Source organism: Wasmannia auropunctata, unplaced genomic scaffold (genome assembly GCF_000956235.1).
Source record: "Wasmannia auropunctata unplaced genomic scaffold, wasmannia.A_1.0 LD336092.1, whole genome shotgun sequence".
NCBI classification, from domain to species: domain Eukaryota; kingdom Metazoa; phylum Arthropoda; class Insecta; order Hymenoptera; family Formicidae; genus Wasmannia; species Wasmannia auropunctata.
Genome location: NW_012026798.1, coordinates 1,256,100 through 1,274,339, shown reverse-complemented (window position 1 = coordinate 1,274,339; position 18,240 = coordinate 1,256,100). Strand labels below are relative to the sequence as shown.

Sequence of the window (18,240 nt, the reverse complement as noted above, 5' to 3'; positions counted from 1 at the left end):
TCATACCTATTAAATTTGTTATTTTAAGTTTCTATATCTCGTTAAATTCTGTTAAAATAACTTTCGTTCGAAGTTAATTATAATAAAATATAGCTTTCTATTTCTCTCCTTTTAATCTTCTTGATCTCCAATCCTGAAAAATCACTTCGTACATAAATTATATAATTATATAATTATATAGAAAAAGGCACGTTCCCCTTTCTCTGTAATTACACATTAAAATGAATATTAATATTTAAAATGAATTATTTATCTGAAGTTTACGACACAAAAGGCATGAGAAAAAAAGTAGGCGAAGTACAGTCATAAGATCAAACGCTGAAGAGTAGACTGAGATAGCTGGGACTTCGTGCTATCTCAAGTATTACTTTACAGCTACAACGAATTCTCCGTACGTAACATAAACTAGCCACGAAATAGATATTATCAATCTTCCGCTGCGACAAATAAACGACTGAGGTTTATATAGATATCTATGCAATGCGCAAGTAGGCACTTCTAGTACAAGTATCTGCTCAATCTATTAGTCTCTAGTGTAAATCTTTAATTTCCTTGATTCAGAGAATTCGATGGTTTCGAAAAGGAAAACACAAGAGGGGGAAAAATATAAAAAAAATACATTCAGCAGAACGTAACAATCGTAGACATCGTCAGGCAACGATTGCACACGATTATATACTAATAAATTCATCAAATAAATTTAATTTTTTCAAAAACTACTCAATTGTTACGTTCGTTGAACTTCAATCGGGTATATATTTTGAAAGAAAAATTTATTATCGTAAAATTTTAGGAATGGAAACCCTTTCGCGCTTCTCCTCTCGATAAATAAACGTTGGGGGAAACAATTATTTTGTGTGTCTCTCTCTTTCTCTCCGTATCCGAAACGGAGGGTTTTCCTTCCTAAAATTTTGAATCGTGAAAAGAGAATACATTCCCATTATCTTCCCAAACGACAGTCACTTTGAATGCCGCCGGTTACGTCTTTGAAAGTAAAGCCATTACATAAACGATAATTAGACGATTAAATTGCGTGAATTCAGAAAAGTAAAAATAAATGAAGGGATAACATTGCGATATACATCCAATCAAATTCAAAACAATCGAAAATTTATTCTCACGAATTATAAATAAGGTATATCCGATGCTGGCGCTTATTCCTTTTTCGTCGCGACCGCCTGCTTCGCCTGATGGGCCTGTAACACGGCCACGGCCTCCTCGACCTTGGCCTTCAGCGACTCGCTGTGCTCCAGCATGTGAAGCAGCTCGCTGTTGTCGATCTCCAGCAACATACCGGTGATCTTGCCGGTCAGTTGCGGATACATGCATTGAATCAGAGGGAATAACCGTTCCCCTAGCATTTGCTTCTGCTCCTGCGGCGGCGCCGCGGCTAACATCGACGCGGTGAGCGGTTCCTGACCCTGGATGTGAACCGCCTGCTGCACAGTAGGACCGCTCGATGCGGACAGAGCCATGGCCGCTTGCGGCGGGTTGCGCATATTCGCGGTGTACTTGTAATTCGGCGGACGGCTCTGACCGGACGATACACCAACAGCGGGACCGCCCATGGAACGGTTCTGCATGTTGGCGCCGCCAACTGCTTGTTGACCTGGGACACGAGAGAATTCGTCAATTATAATAATCTTTTACGATAATAAATTCAGTAACAATTATTAATATAGTATGACACAATTAGTGAAATAATGTTGTGGCGATTATATTGTTACAATAATAATCGAGCAATTATTCATTTAGCTGCAAGAATTAATAACTGAAAATCATTGAACACACATATCGTGACGTATATAATTTCGTTCTTCTAAAGAAAAGTTGAATCTTGTAACTGAATACTGCGCAAAGAAAAATTGACTATAAAAAATAGATTGTATTTTAATACAAAAAAATAAATTTTACGATCAAGTCGGATCGGTAGTGGCAAATTGAAGGAATACTATCATTTCAGTATATTGTTACAGTGCTATACACGTAAAATTGATAGATCTAATTACAAGTTCTCCACAAAATTATTACTTTCAATAACATTAATCAATTTAAGGAATATTTTCATGTACGTCTTTCGATTTTCAACATTTCATTTCTTCAAAAAGCTAACTATTCGGTTGTTAAACTGTCTTTTTGTGTGGCCTTAGATTTAAGAAATCGTTTCTACAATACTGACAGTTACAGTATAAGTCTCCAATCATGTCAAACAATATCTCAAAAATATCCGGAGTCTTGAAAAGCTTAAACGTTATATATAATTCTCGAATGTTTTGAAATTCTTGGAGGTCAGTTAGTATCATAATAAGATATACATGTTTTTCTATATATATATATATATATACATAAAAATGTATGTAAACACAGAACATATACTTGTGTAAGTTCATAAACATATTTATATATCGTCACTGGTGCGTAAGAATTTATGATGCTTCCAAGATAATTCGAATATCTGTTAAATTTAATTTTTATGAATTCGATTAAAAATGTGAGTTGAAAGCAAATACATTATTAACAGGCTTTAAAGCGAATTGAAACTCGCATCTGTGAAAAATCTGTTAATCAATATACATCACTTATTCTATCCATTTTGTTTTAATAAATTTTTTTAAAGTAAATTTACAATGTAAATTTATAAAATATGTCGCTGCTTATCTTTCTTTTATATATTTATATTGAAAGTTATTAAATTATGCAACTGATAAAATTTTGCAATTTAGTGCTGAAATCACCGTAAGATAAATGTACCAGTGGATGGACGTTTAGGAATCATGTATCTATGTCCGGACACTTACACAAAAATTATTAATCTGAAATGCTTCTTTTATTATAATATCAAAATTTAATTGTAAAAATTTAAATATTACAAATAAATTATATTATAAAAAAAAGTATTTGAGATTTGCTTAATAAGTTTTTGTATACATGTCCCGCTATAGATACATGTCCAATTACTGGTACGTTTACCTTCGACAGAGTATATTCAGATTTTTTTTAAATGCCCGTAATGGAAGGCATGTAAAATCACCTCCTAAAAACAACTAGATAATATAATAAATTAAATAAATTAAATGCTTAAGAGACATTCTGAAGATTGAGATATTTCGTCATTTTTTATCGTTCGAGCCTTTCAAAATATTTACGATTTTTCATTTTCAAATTCAAAGACTGTTTAAAGCATTTCAAATTCTTATAGGATTAATATGTTTGATAATCAAAACGAAATTTGATAAGACAAATAATACAACCGATAATAATACGAAGATTGCACTATTGTCATAGGTATCTGTAACGCTTATTTTATAACGCCCATAGTAATCACCTGTGATAGGTCTGGCGGACATGCTGTTACGCAAGCCGGCAGCCTGGGCTGCGGGAGCGCGCGGCGTCCCACGGAACGGTGCAGCCTGCATAGACGCGAACCCGGAGGTGCCAGTCTGCGCGTTCGGTCGCACTTGATTCGGCTGCGCCGGCCAGCGTGGAGTCGCGCGGATCTGCGCCATCTGCGCGGGTCCGTAGAATCGCTGCGGCTGCGGCAGCGTAGGCACGAAGTAACTGCCGGCGTTACTGGGTTGGAATATCTGACCCATCTGCTGCATGCGCACGTTCGCCATACGCTGCATGTACTGAGAGGCGAGATGCGCCTTACGGTCCTCCTTGCGTTGCGCCAAAGCGACATAGAGAGGCTTAGAACCTACGATGCGCCCGTTCATCTCGGTAACCGCCTTGGTGGCCTCCTCCGGCTGCGAGAAACACACGAAGCCGAAACCCTTGCTACGGCTATCCTCCAGCATCACCTTCGCGGACGTGATCGTGCCGAACGACGTGAACTCTTTACGCAGACGCTCGTCGTCGATCGTATCGTCCAGATTCTTTACGTATAAATTCACGCCCTGATATCGATTCAGACGCTCGATCTTCAGCTGCTCAAATTTCCGTTTGAGCTCCTGCTGGCGCTCGGCCTTCTTCTGGGCCCGTCCGACGTACATGCACTTGCCCTCGGAGATCTCCTTGCCGTTCAATTCGATCACCGCCTGCTCGGCAGCGTCCGGGTCCTCGAACGCGACAAATCCGAAGCCACGTGACTTGCCGTCGTCCTTGCTCATCACTTTGTGGCTTGTAATGGTCCCGTACTTCTCGAACATATCCCTCAGCTTGTCTTCGGTCATGTCCTCGCCGAAGTTTTTCACGTAGACATTCGTGAACAGTTTGGCCTTCTCGCCCAACTCTTTCTCGCGTTCCTTACGCGGGATGAATTTGCCAACGTACACCTGCAAGCACAATCCATATTGAGAAACAAAAGAGAAACGCCAATAAAAAAAAAAAGACAAGTCAATCGAACTTTCGTCGACTTTTGTCTTAATCTATAAAGAGCGCTACCTTTACCTTCTTGCCATTCAGTAACATCCCGTTGACTTTATCGATAGATTTGTTAGCCGCTTCCTCCGTTTCAAAATGTACAAAGCCATAGCCCTTTGACGCGCCCGATTCGTCTTGCGCAACCTTGCAGCTCAATATATTACCGAACGCGGAAAATGTATCGTACATCGCTTTATTGTCTATATTTTTGTCTAGATTCTTAATAAATACATTTCCGACGCCCGACTTGCGTAGGGAGGGATCGCGCTGAGACCACATGATCCGAATAGGCCGTCCTTTTATCATGTCGAAGTTCATGGTATCAAGGGCGCGTTCGGCTGAAACATAAATATCCGTAAATGTATTTATGCAAACGTGTTGTCCTTGTGAAAGTCAAGTAGAAAGTTTTAAAGATATTTATCGCTTTTTTTTATCGAAAGCAGATTCGTTATCATTAAGTAAATTCATGTGTGTGTATTCAATTGCGCTTGCCACTGCCTGGAGTTGATAAGCTAAAGATACATCATCAGCAAGAAGTTAATGCATAACATTTTTTAATTAAAAATTACAGAATTGGAAATCTTAACAGAGGTAGGATCCTACATTCTAGATCACTTAGAACTTACAACTGTTGATACAAGAACTGTTCTAGGACTAATTCATGAAAGTGCAATGCACAATTTAGATTTTATATTACTATTTACCACAAATTTATTTTTTTATATCGAGAAATAAATGTTGAAATATCTAATGCAGTAATTTAATTTTAATACTAATTTTTTTACGAAAAAAAAAGGAAAGAATATTTGTGAATTGTAATTAGAAGAAAATCATAATTGAAAGAAATTTCAAGTAATTGCTGGAAAAACCATGATTTAATAGCAATCGTGATTTTCAACGAATTCATTTTTTCATATCAAAGAAAATAGATTTATTTGATAAAAGGTTAGTCCTCGATAAAGTCTGATAAGATATATATTCTATGAATTGATAAGAAAAAATTTGTACTACCAACCACACTGAGTTGATACGAAAAAAAGATTGGTGTGAAGTACAGATAAATTTTCTCTTATTAATTATATCATCTATTATCTTTAATCGATGACTGATTTGCAAATGACCACGCTCACAAAATACGTTAGCCAAAAACCGTTGCGTAACTTGCGAATGTCATCATATTGACCACATGTTTTGTGACGATATAAAATTTGAATGACAAAAGATACAGATCCTTTTGTATTATTGATTTAGATTTTGAAGGAAATAAAGAAGAAATAAAATTTAGTATGAAATACGAAATAAATAGATCTCGCATTTTTTCTACTTGCGTATCTCGTAATAAATTTATTAAACTATGTTTTGTAGATAGATTTATTTCTTTCAATTATAATTCACAAATATTCTTTCCCTTTTTTTCTTAAAAAAATTAATATTAAAAATTACAGTATTAGATATTTTAACATTTTCTATTTATCTCTCGATATAAAAAAATTAATTTGTAGTAAATAGTAATATAAAATATAAATATGTAATAAATAGTATTGTTTAATTTAGAATAAAGAAAAATATCTAAAGTTTGAGTTATCTTGTTTTAAATACAGAAAACATAGCTAGAAAATAACTTTTAAAGAAATTAATCGACAGAGAATGAACGAAATTAGTAAAATACACACAGTAGGAAAAATCCAGGAACAGATTGTCACATTTGTTTCTTGTAATATTGAGATTTTGATTTCAGATGAAATTTCAAATTAAATAAAATCAGAAAAACCAAAAATTTCATTTTGGTTTTCCTCCTTTCTTTCATCAGAAATGTCTACTTCTTTGAAATGTTTTAAAAGATAAAACGAAAGTTTTCATAAATCTTCATATAATGGGACATAGATTTCTGGTTTTTACAAGTTCTTGAAAGATACAACTTCAACCATAAATTTAACGTATGAAAAAAGAAGAAAAACTGAAGTTTTTTCCCATTTCTTTTCATGAGACAGAAAGAGAGAAAAACATTTATATCTTCAAATTTTTTTAATTTTTCTCTGACGTATAACAAATACAGATTTCTACCGATCTATTCTAATTTGTTCCAAAAATTATGAGAAATTAAACAGATATTAAAATAGATTAAATTAGAACAGATTTCTCAAGACATCTCTCCCTATACTTTCGAAAAAAGTCGCTGAAACGAACGATTTCTGACAATCTATTTATTGTAAACTTTATACGACACAAATTAAACAATATGGATTCTTTAAAAATTTTTCTATTTCTCCATATTTACGTATTTTTATTTATGTATGAGAGAAGTCTGGAGCAAAATTCAATGAATATGATTTTACACGTGACCCTTGGAAACGGATACCGCGAACGCACGTGCGCGCAGATTATGTTGCTCGTAGTCTCGAGATACGCTTTTTTGAAGTCTCTCTCTCACTTTACAAAGGACTTTTCATTCACGTGAGATGAGAGCAGCATGAATGACGCGCACGTGGCACGAGGTTCCGTCTCGTCCCGCAGACGGATAAATCACGAGTCAGGCAACGAAAGGCCAGATTAGAATTAAAACGTTAAGTAGATTCACGGAGAATAGAGAAATCTCAGGTACGATACAAAAAAAATCTGGAAATGGTCTTTCGACTTTTGGGGTAACATCGGGGATCTCTCAATCCTCAGGTAAAACTCAGGTCAGTCAGGGTGAAAGAAAGGAGGAAACCGTTCAATTCTATCACGGCTGCGAGACTCCAGGCAATGCGGACGACAAGGAGAGAAAAAAGGAAAACATCCTTTCCCCCTTTCCGCGGCAATTTGTTTAACCGTTAACTACTCGTCACGGCAAAGCGAGGACGTGGATCCAACATGGTGGCCGCGATGATGAGCACGTTGAGCGCGGGCACGTGTACTGCACGCAGCGGGCGGCCATTCTTGCGGACCCACGTTGCGTCACCACGTTGACCACCATCCACTACTACTACTACTATTGAATCATCATTATTATGGCCATTATGGGGACAACACTTTGCCGAGACGATTACGGAAAGGACGACGACGACGATGACGACGTCGACAGCGACGGGGACGATGACTCACCATCAGCCGGTTGCTGGAAGTTGACATATGCGTAGCCGAGCGAGCGGCGGGTGATCATGTCGCGGCATACGCGTATCGACAGCACGGGCCCAGCCGACGAGAACTTCTCGAACAGCATCGCCTCGGTGATGTCGGTGTGTAGGTCGCCCACATAGAGCGAGGCCATGGGGTAGTTGGGCGCACCGGGATTCATGGCGGCGACGGTTACTGCGGAGTATCACGTGTTTGTCACGCCCGGAAGGGGCAGATTAGCAAGATGCTTTTCCTCCTTTTACACCGCGACACGGATTTCCCTTCGTCCCGTCTACCTCGCAGCGCCTCGCAAAATATGGCTTGTCCCCCGAAGACCTGGTGCGCTCGCAAGCTCGCAACGCGGTCTCTCTCGTGCACGTTTCCCTGTTTTTCCTTTTTTTTTTTATTTATTTTTATCTTCCGCTTCTGCCTCGTGCGTGCCTCTCTCTGGGTGGAGAATTTTTTTTCGCGTGTGCCTGTTGGGTAGAGATGGACCTTCCGTCTGCGTTATCCTCTTGACGACGTCGACGGTTCCGCACTCCGGCTCTCGTACTCAACACTTTCTTTTTTTCTTTTTTTTTTACACCACGCTGTTACCCGAGGTTACGACGGTTTTTCTCGCCTTACGGTTTTGCGATTTTTTTGTATGCGTTTTTTTACGAAGATTTTTTTACTTTTTTTGGGTTTTTCTAAGGAGAGTTAGTTTCACGGAATGGAAGTAGGTTGTGTGGCCTATTTCAGGGAAAGAGGAATCGCACACAACCACACGTGAACACAACTCTACTCGTACTGAGGCAGAAGAGCGTCGCGCGGGCCCCCTGCGCGCGCTTATATACCCCGGCGGCCGCCCGACTTCCGGCGAAGTAGTTTCTCTCGCGGGCGCGACCGTCAGCGCCAGCTCGAAATGTATCGAGGGCTCGCGAAAGCCGCCAGCCGATTTCATGTCGAAAAATTTATGAAAAAAGAAAAAGAAAACAACTGTCAATGATTCAATCCAGCGCATCAGCGTGTTCTCTTTGTTTGACAAATACTTTCTCCCATTGCTTTTATCCGACAAAAAGGGAAACGTTTCCTGATCAACGAATCGCGCGTTGAAAATTCGACTGCACGTGCGTCGCCTACGCACGTGCCTGAAATCAGCCGTTTCCGGTCGATCAAGTTTCTATATCGTCCGCTCATTCCCAGATGCACTTTCCTTTCGCACTTTTCGGCCTTCCAATTGTTTTCGCCTCGACTCTCGAACGTTTATAAGTTCGTTAATTCTTTGTAGGTAAATTTATTACATTCGTCTCTTTCTCCTCCCAATATTGAATTATGGGTTAATATACCTATTTTATATTTTGACAGCAGAATATTTTAGCGCAGTGCGATTACAAGCACTGTAACATCCTTTCCAGTGCAGAAAGTGCAACAAAAATGTGAAAGGAGAAAGTTACATACATATGTGAATCATTGAAAGTTTGTAAACATTTTTTCATTGATTGATTTATTAATCGTTTTTTTTTAATTAGTTATCGCCAGTTCTGCTCTCGTTTTACACGCATCGATCTTACACGATGCGATGCAATTTGCGTATTATCGCGCAATATGCCGGTTACGTAAACACGAGAAACGTAAAACGATTAGCGCGCCACACACACATACACACATTGGCGCGAGTATATAAAATGCAGTCGTGGATCAAAGTTCAAAGCTGCTCCTGCGCAGCACGCGTTCGAATCTGTTATCACCACGTTTACACGGCAACGATAATCCGGTTTAGTAACAACGGTAGTTACAACTACCGTTAACGTAAAATGTAAACGTTAATTAAATTTAATTTTATGAAAACTGATATGTTATAAAATCGGATTTAACTAGCGTTTAAACAGTTGTTTTACGTCTACAGTCACTACAAATTTTGCTAAATCTGATTAACGGTAACATGTAAATGTAATCCATATAATGCACAAGTCACATGGACTTTTTGGAATCTGAACGATTGAGCCGCATAGATTTATTATATTTTTCTTCTGCCATCGAAGTCTGGTATTACGTTTGCCGACAGAAATTTTCCGCGCGAATTGTTTAATTATTGAGAAACTTATTCAGTATAATATATAGCGCGTAATTGAGATCAGAAAAAACTCGAATTAGTGTAATCAGCGATTAATTCGATCGATACAATTGTTTATGGCAAAATTTTTGAGTTTTTCGACGCCTCTAATCTCTTCTTTTCACGTGTCAGATGCGAGTTTACAAAATGTGACACGAGATAACCATTATTCACATTTATCTTAACTTTAAATTAATTAAAAGGATAGGAAAAATTATGTAGAACTAATATAAGATCACAATGTCCATTTCAACCAGATTTCTATACCAATGTAAATTAGCTTTAATCTCAGTTTAACAGTTTTAAAACGTTTTTAAAACTAGTATATATAATTAATTCAATAGTTTTTTACATCAACAATTTTCGTTTCAAGGGAAATAGAAGGAAAAAATAATAATGCATTCAGCAGATGTAACAATCGTACACACCAAACAACAATTGTAAAATACTTTTAAAATTATCGCAATAATATCCATTTCTACTAATGTAGATTAATTTTTATCTCGGTTCAATTTATTTCTCTTTTTTTTAGCTCTAAGAATCAGAAAAAGGAGTAAAATGGACTAATTAATCTATATTGATAAAAATGGACATAAATGGACATAATTAATGTTTCCTAAATTAATGTTTCCGTTTGTCTAATCGTTACATCCGCTGGATGTCGATCGTCTTGTGTATATATTCCGAAAGAAAAATTTATTATCTTAAATTTCTAAGTTTGGAAATCTTTTCACATTTCTTCATGTTTCTTTCAATAAGCGAATGCAGAGCATATCTAACCGTCCAGAAAAGGTGTCCGCAACCCTCCGTACTCCAATATGCCGAATACGAAGTGAATTCTTTTTTTAAAATTTTATAATTTGTAAAAAGAGAATACGTTCCTTATCGTCCCAAACGACGTCTCGGAACTGGTTATATCTCGGAAAATAAATCCGTTATGTAAATATTACTGACACGATAAATTCAGAAAAATAAAATTTAAATGAAGAGACAATACCGCGTGTACATCGAATCAAAATCGATCGAAATTTATTTTCAACTTTTTATAAATAAAGGTTAACGATGTGACGCCGCTTTTATTCCTTCTTCGGCGCGACCGCCTGCTTGGCCTGATGGGCCTGTAACACGGCCACGGCTTCGTCGACCTTGGCCTTCAGAGATTCCTTGTGCTCCAGCATGTGAAGCAGCTCGCTGTTATCGATCTCCAACAACATACCGGTGATCTTGCCGGTCAGTTGTGGATTCATGTCATGGATTAGAGGGAACAAACGTTCTCCCAGCATTTGCTTCTGCTCCTGCGGCGGCGCCGCGGCTAACATCGACGCGGTGAGCGGCTCCTGGCCCTGGATGTGAACCGCCTGCTGCAGAGAAGGACCACTCGGTGCAGATAGAGCCATGGCCGCTTGCGATGGTGGGTTGCGCATGTTTGAGGTGTACTTGTAATTCGGCGGACGGCTCTGACCGGGCGAGACACCAACGGCTGGCCCGGCCATGGAACGACTCTGCATGTTGGCGCCGCCAACTGCTTGCAGACCTGAAATATATAGGCATTTTCAGGAATTGTAATCATCATTTTCGCTAATAACTGAAGGCAGGCATAATTATTACTGTACAATATTATAATTAATGCTTTAGGCATTTTCAGAAATTGTAATCATCATTTTCGCTAATAACTGAATGCAGGCATAATTATTATTGTACAATACTATAATTAATGCTATAGCAATTGTATTGTTACAACAAATAAGTAATTATTCATCTAGTAATAAGATTGAAAAATAAGTTCATCAACGAATAACAATGCCGTTTATAAAAAAAGCATTTTTTTTTTAATCATTTCAGATTTAAATTAACAAGTTTTCTAATTGAAGTTTTTCTAAGATATTTATGACTTTAATTTTATTTTCATGTTTGAATTTTTTTTGAAAGAGATCTGAGGTGCTTCTTTATATTTCTTATACTGATCTGCTACATGTTTCACTATATATTGTTAAAAATAATATATTATTAATTGTTTTATTCTTTAATCAATCTTATATAAATTGAGACACATACATATAATAATAATAATATTAATTATATTTGTTCTTTAATCAACCTTATATAAATTAAAACATACACATATGTGAGTGTGTGTGTGTGTGTGTGTTTCAATTTAAATAACGTTGTTTAAAGACTAAAAAATATAATTAATGCTATATTATTATTAATAATACATAGTGAACCATGTAACAGATTAGCATGAAGAAGCACCTCAGATCTCTATCAAAAATGAAATTAAAGTTATAAATATCTTAAAAGATTTCAACTAAAAAACTTGTTAATTATCTAAAATAATTAAAAAAAAAGAATATATATATGTATGTGATATCTCAATTTTTATCAAGTTAAAGAATAAATACGATTAAGGAAACAATATACAGAAGCAATAATAAATCAAAATCTTTGCGCAAAAATTATCAAACATTTTGTAAAGTCTATTCTTAATTTTCTTAATAATACCTGTGATAGGTCTCGCTGACATGTTATTACGCAGGCCGGCAGCCTGTGCGGCAGGGGCGCGCGGCGCCGCTCGGAATGGTGCAGCTTGCATGGACGCAAATCCGGAGTTGCCGGTCTGCGCGTTCGGTCGCACTTGATTCGGCTGCGCCGGCCAGCGTGGAGTCGCGCGGATCTGCGCCATCTGCGCGGGTCCGTAGAATCGCTGCGGCTGCGGTAGCGTAGGTACGAAGTAACTGCCGGCGTTCCCGGGCTGATGGAATATCTGGCCCATCTGCTGCATGCGCATGTTCGCCATACGTTGCATGTACTGAGACGCGAGGTGCGCCTTACGGTCTTCCTTACGCTGCGCCAAAGCGACATAGAGAGGCTTAGAACCTACGATGCGCCCGTTCATCTCGGTAACCGCCTTGGTGGCCTCCTCCGGCTGCGAGAAGCACACGAAGCCGAATCCCTTGCTACGTCCTTCCTCCATCATCACCTTTGCCGACGTGATGGTGCCGAACGGCGTGAATTCCTTACGCAGACGCTCGTCGTCGATCGTATCGTCCAGATTCTTTACGTACAAATTCACGCCCTGATACCGATTCAAGCGCTCGATCTTCAGCTGCTCGAATTTCCGTTTAAGCTCCTGCTGGCGCTCGGCCTTCTTCTGGGCCCGCCCGACGTACATGCACTTGCCCTCGGCGATCTCCTTGCCGTTCAAATCCAGCACCGCCTGCTCGGCGGAGTTCGGGTCCTCGAACGCGACAAATCCGAATCCACGTGACTTGCCGTCGTCCTTGATCATCACCTTGTGACTTGTAATGGTCCCGTACTTCTCGAACATATCCTTCAGCTTGTCGTCGGACATATCCTCGCCGAAGTTCTTCACGTAGACATTTGTGAACAGTTTGGCCTTCTCGCCCAATTCTTTCTGGCGTTCCTTACGTGGAATAAATTTGCCAACGTACACCTGCAAATATAATTCATGTTGAGAAATAAAGGAAAAAAATTGTTGGGTGTATGGTAATGCAATACACCTTGTATTTTTTTCTTGTAACGAGAAATCGAGCTTTAGGGTACTCTATCGAAAACTACAGTTATGGCTGGCACTTATATTACTCAATCCTATGTTCAAACCGGAAACGAAGCCAAACTAGCGCCCATAGAGAATTAAATTAGCACCGCGAGAAACGAAACGGGAAATACCACGTGCTCTAGTGGCACTTCTAGCGGAATTTTTAAGCGCGAAATTTACGCTATACTGTGAACTGATAAAGAGTAATGCGATAAAATAAATGACTTGATATCTAACAGACATGAGCTCGATAAACAAATTAATTAATATCCTAATCGATTGATAAAGAACGCCATTTCCACTTTACCTTCTTGCCATTTAGCAACATCCCGTTGACTTTCTCGATAGATTTGTTGGCCGCTTCCTCTGTTTCAAAATGGACAAAGCCGTAGCCCTTTGACGCGCCCGACTCATCTTGCGTAACCTTGCAGCTCAATATATTACCGAATGCGGAAAAGGTATCGTACATCGCTTTATTGTCTATGTTTTTATCTAAGTTCTTGATGAATACATTTCCAACGCCCGATTTGCGTAGGGAGGGATCGCGCTGGGACCACATGATCCGAATAGGCCGCCCTTTTATTATGTCGAAATTCATGGTATCAAGGGCGCGTTCGGCTGAAACATAAACATCCGCAAATGTATTTATGCTAATGTGTTTTCCTCGCAAGTTGAATAACATATTGACGATTTTATCGTCATGCTCATCAAAAGAAAATTTTTTTTGTCATTAAGAGAGATTTCACTTTTGCCGGTCGTAAAATTAGTCCTTGTTTCATGAATTTGTTTAAGGAAATCTATTATATACAGTAAAACGCGGGTTTTTGCATAAACTTATATATTATTTGAACAGTAAAAAAAATATTTTTTATTTATATAAAAATGTATTTTAATGCTTCCAAGTGGCGATTGAATGTGTTCACGCCATGCGTTAAAATATTAGGATTTAGAGGAAAATCAAATCGATATCTTAATTCGTTTTTTCGTAATTATTTCCGTCAGCTCGAAAAACATTCAATCGCCACTTGGAGGCATTAAAATACATTTTTATATAAATAAAACATATTTTTTTTGCTGTTCAAATAATATGTAAGTTTATGCAAAAACCCGCGTTTTACTGTATATAATAGATTTCCTTAAAAAAATTCATTCAAGTAGATATGTGCTGCAATTGCTGTTATTCCCGTATCAGACTAAAGATTGAGATTGGATTGAAATTCAATCAAAAACAAAGTTCATTAAGCTTGAGGTTTTCTTTCTTCTAATTGATTAAATTCCAATTCAATCCTCTGATTAATTAAATTCCAATCCATTTTTAATATCCTTAGTCTGATACGGGCATTATAATTGCCTAGAGTTTATAAGCGTCGCGCGTTTAAAGCTTCATACCTATCTCTATTTATTTTACCAACGACTGCTCGTCGATCAATTGTATTTCGCGAATCTCTTAGGGAGTTTATAAGAGATACTTAATACTAATACTTAAGACACAAAATTTTTTTAATTAAGAACTCTATATACGTGTGTGTAGTAGAAGAGGAAAGTGTCTCTATTCCAGATAACTTTTTTAATATCTACAAGAATTGATTCGCTCATCATCTCGAGCGCAATGCACAGCGACCATGATTTTTTATGAATTTATTTCCTTAAGTATATTATGAAAAAAATAAATATCGCATTTTTCTGTTAGCGTATCTTGGAATATATTTATTAATAAAGTTATAATAGATAGTATAAATTCGTTTCTTTCAATTAGAATTTATAAATTTTCATTTTTTCCTTTTTTCTTCCGTTAAATCGAAGTTAATGTTAAATGTTTTGCAGCACGAGATATATGAATATTCTTCATGAAAATTTTATCCTTTAATAAAAAAAAATAGATACTTGTTTAATTAACAATAAAGAAAAATATAAGAAGTTCGAGTTAATATATTTATTTCGTTTTAAAATGCGAAAAATGTGGCAAAATGTGGAAAATGCAAAATACAGTTAACACAGTTGCCTACCCAGCGTATTTTGCACGTCTTATCGCGTGCGCCACGGAATTTTCATTATCGTAAGTATATACAATGATAACATATTGTGTAATACATATTGAATAAGATCGTGAACACCGTGTTGAATAGCGCATTTTTATATATTGTTATTTAGCTATTTATGTTTGTTAAAAATTTTATATTAAAGGGTATTTATTTTTTTACAAGCATTTATAAGAAAATCGTTTATGATAGTCACAAATGATTACCCTGCGTTCAGAAACGTCACCCGAGTGCCCGCGTGTCATTTTATCTTTCTGATTTCGAAAGTCAAAGATAAAATGATACACTTACTTGGAGTAGAGAGGGGGGGGGGGGGGCAAAGTACTTGGATGACGTTTCTGCGCACGCAAAATCAAAAGATTTGTCCTTTTTTTTATAAATATAAATCGCGTAAAATGAAAAAATCAATATATTTGAAGGTTGACGAAAATAAAAAAATTGTGCAATCCAGTACAGCGACAGAGAGCTGCAGGTCTAAAGTATTGACGAAATAAATTCATAAAGTACAAAGCTCAGACAATAGAGCGAAATCTGGAAAAGGACTTTGATCTCGAGTAAAAGAGTCCAAGTCAGGTAGAAGAAGCTAAAGTTCCATCCTGCTTTTTCTATTTTCTTTTCTCAGAAATACCTGTTCTTCACTGAGGAAATGTTTAGGAAGATTAATAGATTTAAGTTCCGAGTCTTTTTGCACAATGAACATAGATATGGATTTCTCTGAATTTTCCTGAAAGGAAAATTCAACGCGGGGCAAAAGAAGTCCGCGAACGACGTGCACGCAAAACCGATCAGGATTTGTTTCATTTTCTGTTATACGAGAGAAATCGAATACACGTGACAAAAAAAGTTAGGAACAAGGGGCCATTATTTAAATGTTTTCTAAGGAAAGAAATATTTTTTTCATTTTCAGTTAGAATGCTATTGGCTCTGATGCTATTGTTAATCAATCATTTTTTCCGTGTACCTTTTAGATTTTTACTCGAAATCCTAACAAAAGACAAGAGCAAAGAATCGTTTTTAAATTTTTCTTTACTTTTTCGTTCCTTGTAAAGAAATGTATTCTTTTAGCTTTTCGCATTTCGAACAAGATAAATATATTAACTCAAATTTCAGATATTTTTTTAAATATATTTTCGACAGATTTGTCTCTTTAGCTCTTAATCCGCGTGTTTTCAGACTAATGGGACACGCAACAAAGAGGAAAAAAAACGAGAAAAAAAAAAATCTTTTCCCCTTCACATACGGCAAATTCGTTTAACCGTTAATCACCGTTAAGCCCGTATTGAATTACGCATTGGAGATTGAGAGTCGCAAGCCGGAGATTAGAATTCAATCAATCGAGGCAAGCAAACACACGGATCAAGACTATTCGATTAAAGTCCAATTCTAATCTTCGGCGCGCAATTCCTCGTGTTTTCCGATGCCGTGCCGTGCTCCGGAGCACGACCGGAGCAAAAATGACGCGGATCCGACAACAGCGCGGATAACAGCGCGGAAATCCGCGCTGTGACGCGCGGCACATGTGGGGCATGCAGCAGGTGGCGGATTCGCGCGGACCGACGCCGCGTTACCACGTTGGCCACCACCACCAACACCACGGCTACCACCATCACCGTTACCATCGTCGTCGTCGTCAGCACGAGAATTGCGCAACAATAAAAAAAAAAATAATAATAACAATGACAACGGATAGCTCACCATCGGCCGGCTGCTGGAAGTTGACATATGCGTAGCCGAGCGAGCGGCGGGTGATCATGTCGCGGCATACGCGTATCGACAGCACGGGTCCGGCCGTCGAGAACTTCTCGAACAGCATCGCCTCGGTGATGTCGGTGTGCAGATTGCCGACGTAGAGCGAGGCCATGGGGTAGTTGGGCGCTCCGGGATTCATGGCGGCGGCCGTTTGCGATTGCGGAGCGTGCTCGGTGAAGAAGAGAGTGGAGACGGGACGGGACGTACGTTCCTTCCTCGCGTCGCGCGACGCCTCTTTACGCTCACGCGGCTGCTTCTCTCTCCTTCTCTAACTCACGCGCGGATTACGGCCTGGCCGCGGATCTGCCTGCTGTCTCTCGTCGCTCTCGCACGCGTCCTTGCACACGTTTTTCCTCTTCACCTCTCCCGCTTCTTCCACCTCGTGCGTGCGTGGATACTTTTTTTTCTCGCGTGCCTTGTGAGCAAGATGAATTCCTTCCGTCTGTTCTCTCCCTTTGCGAACACAACGTCGCACTCTCTCACTCTCTCTATCTCTCTCTCTCCCTCTCTCACTGGTCACGTATTTACTTCCCTTTCCTTCCCTTTGTCATCGAGGTCACGACGATTTTCGCCAGTGGTTTTGCGATTTTTTTAATGCGTTTTTTTCACAATTTTTTTGCTTTTTTTGGGTTTTTTTTTTCTAGGAGAGTTAGTTTCACGAAATGGACATAGGTTATGTGGCCTATTTCTTGGGAAAAAGGAAACGCACACAACAAACGCGCAAGAACGCGAACACAACTCTACCCTTACTGAGGCAAAAAAGCGACGTGCGGCGTTTCCGTCGCGCGTTTATATATTCGGACCGCGCGACGACTGTCACCTCCGCGAAGTAGTTCCCACTTTCTATCGGAGTGGGAGGCCGAGAGCGCGGACCGCTTACGTCACTAATTGTCCAATTTTAGTATGAAGCTTCGCGATTGGTCCGTCCGGTGAAAATAGTCCAAGCACCGATCGCTGCGAGTGGCTGCGGACGAGCGCAACGTGGTGGTCGAACGGAACGCTTCCGGCCTGTCACCCTCGTCAGCGCCACCTTCGTCCCATGATATCCTGAAGCTCCGGAAGCGTCTGTCTGGCTCCGATTTCGCGTGATCTTCGAAATCGACGTCTAATCGTCTAATTTGACATCGATTCCTCGATCTTATTCTTTCACGTCTTTCCTTAAAAATATATTGTCAATTTTATCCGGCGAAAAGGAAAATCCTTCGTATCGTACAATCAGCTGGTCGAATTAAGCAATTCCATACAAAACTTCATTCAATTTATTTACATGTCGGAATTTTGTAATGTAAAACTAATCCACCACGTAAAATTATCTGGATAAATGTCAAATTTTTTTAATT

General features: G+C 38.6%; 2 protein-coding genes across 3 annotated transcripts; both read right to left on the bottom strand.

Moving 5' to 3' along the window:
* Positions 1-754: 754 nt before the first annotated feature.
* Positions 755-8,296, bottom strand: LOC105462878 (polyadenylate-binding protein 4-like). Of its 2 annotated transcripts, none has more exons than XM_011709758.1 (4): positions 7,447-8,296; positions 4,384-4,700; positions 3,326-4,274; positions 755-1,609 (listed from the first exon to the last, which is right to left on the bottom strand). In XM_011709758.1, the coding sequence occupies exons 1-4, from the start codon at positions 7,637-7,639 to the stop codon at positions 1,155-1,157; spliced, it is 1,914 nt and encodes a 637-aa protein (XP_011708060.1). In that variant the 5' UTR covers positions 7,640-8,296; the 3' UTR covers positions 755-1,154. The 2 variants fall into 2 exon arrangements, with proteins under 2 accessions (XP_011708060.1, XP_011708061.1); XM_011709759.1 differs by having other exon boundaries at positions 4,390-4,700.
* A 1,927-nt stretch (positions 8,297-10,223) lies between these two features.
* On the bottom strand, positions 10,224-17,697 carry LOC105462877 (polyadenylate-binding protein 4-like). Its single transcript, XM_011709757.1, has 4 exons — positions 16,847-17,697; positions 13,420-13,730; positions 12,056-13,007; positions 10,224-11,087 (listed from the first exon to the last, which is right to left on the bottom strand). Exons 1-4 carry the CDS (start codon positions 17,037-17,039, stop codon positions 10,630-10,632), a joined length of 1,914 nt encoding a protein of 637 aa, XP_011708059.1. The 5' UTR covers positions 17,040-17,697; the 3' UTR covers positions 10,224-10,629.
* Between the last annotated feature and the right edge of the window lie 543 nt (positions 17,698-18,240).

Excerpts from the sequence above, each read along its gene's own strand:
- LOC105462878 (XM_011709758.1), bottom strand. The coding sequence starts at position 7,639 with ATGAATCCCGGTGCGCCCAACTACCCCATGGCCTCGCTCTATGTGGGC. Across the intron at positions 4,275-4,383 it reads TGAATGGCAAGAAGGTAAAG|GTGTACGTTGGCAAATTCAT; the intron begins GTAGCGCTCTTT and ends TTGTGCTTGCAG. Across the intron at positions 1,610-3,325 it reads GTCCGCCAGACCTATCACAG|GTCAACAAGCAGTTGGCGGC; the intron begins GTGATTACTATG and ends CTCGTGTCCCAG.
- LOC105462877 (XM_011709757.1), bottom strand. The coding sequence starts at position 17,039 with ATGAATCCCGGAGCGCCCAACTACCCCATGGCCTCGCTCTACGTCGGC. Across the intron at positions 13,008-13,419 it reads TGTTGCTAAATGGCAAGAAG|GTGTACGTTGGCAAATTTAT; the intron begins GTAAAGTGGAAA and ends TTATATTTGCAG. Across the intron at positions 11,088-12,055 it reads GTCAGCGAGACCTATCACAG|GTCTGCAAGCAGTTGGCGGC; the intron begins GTATTATTAAGA and ends TATATATTTCAG.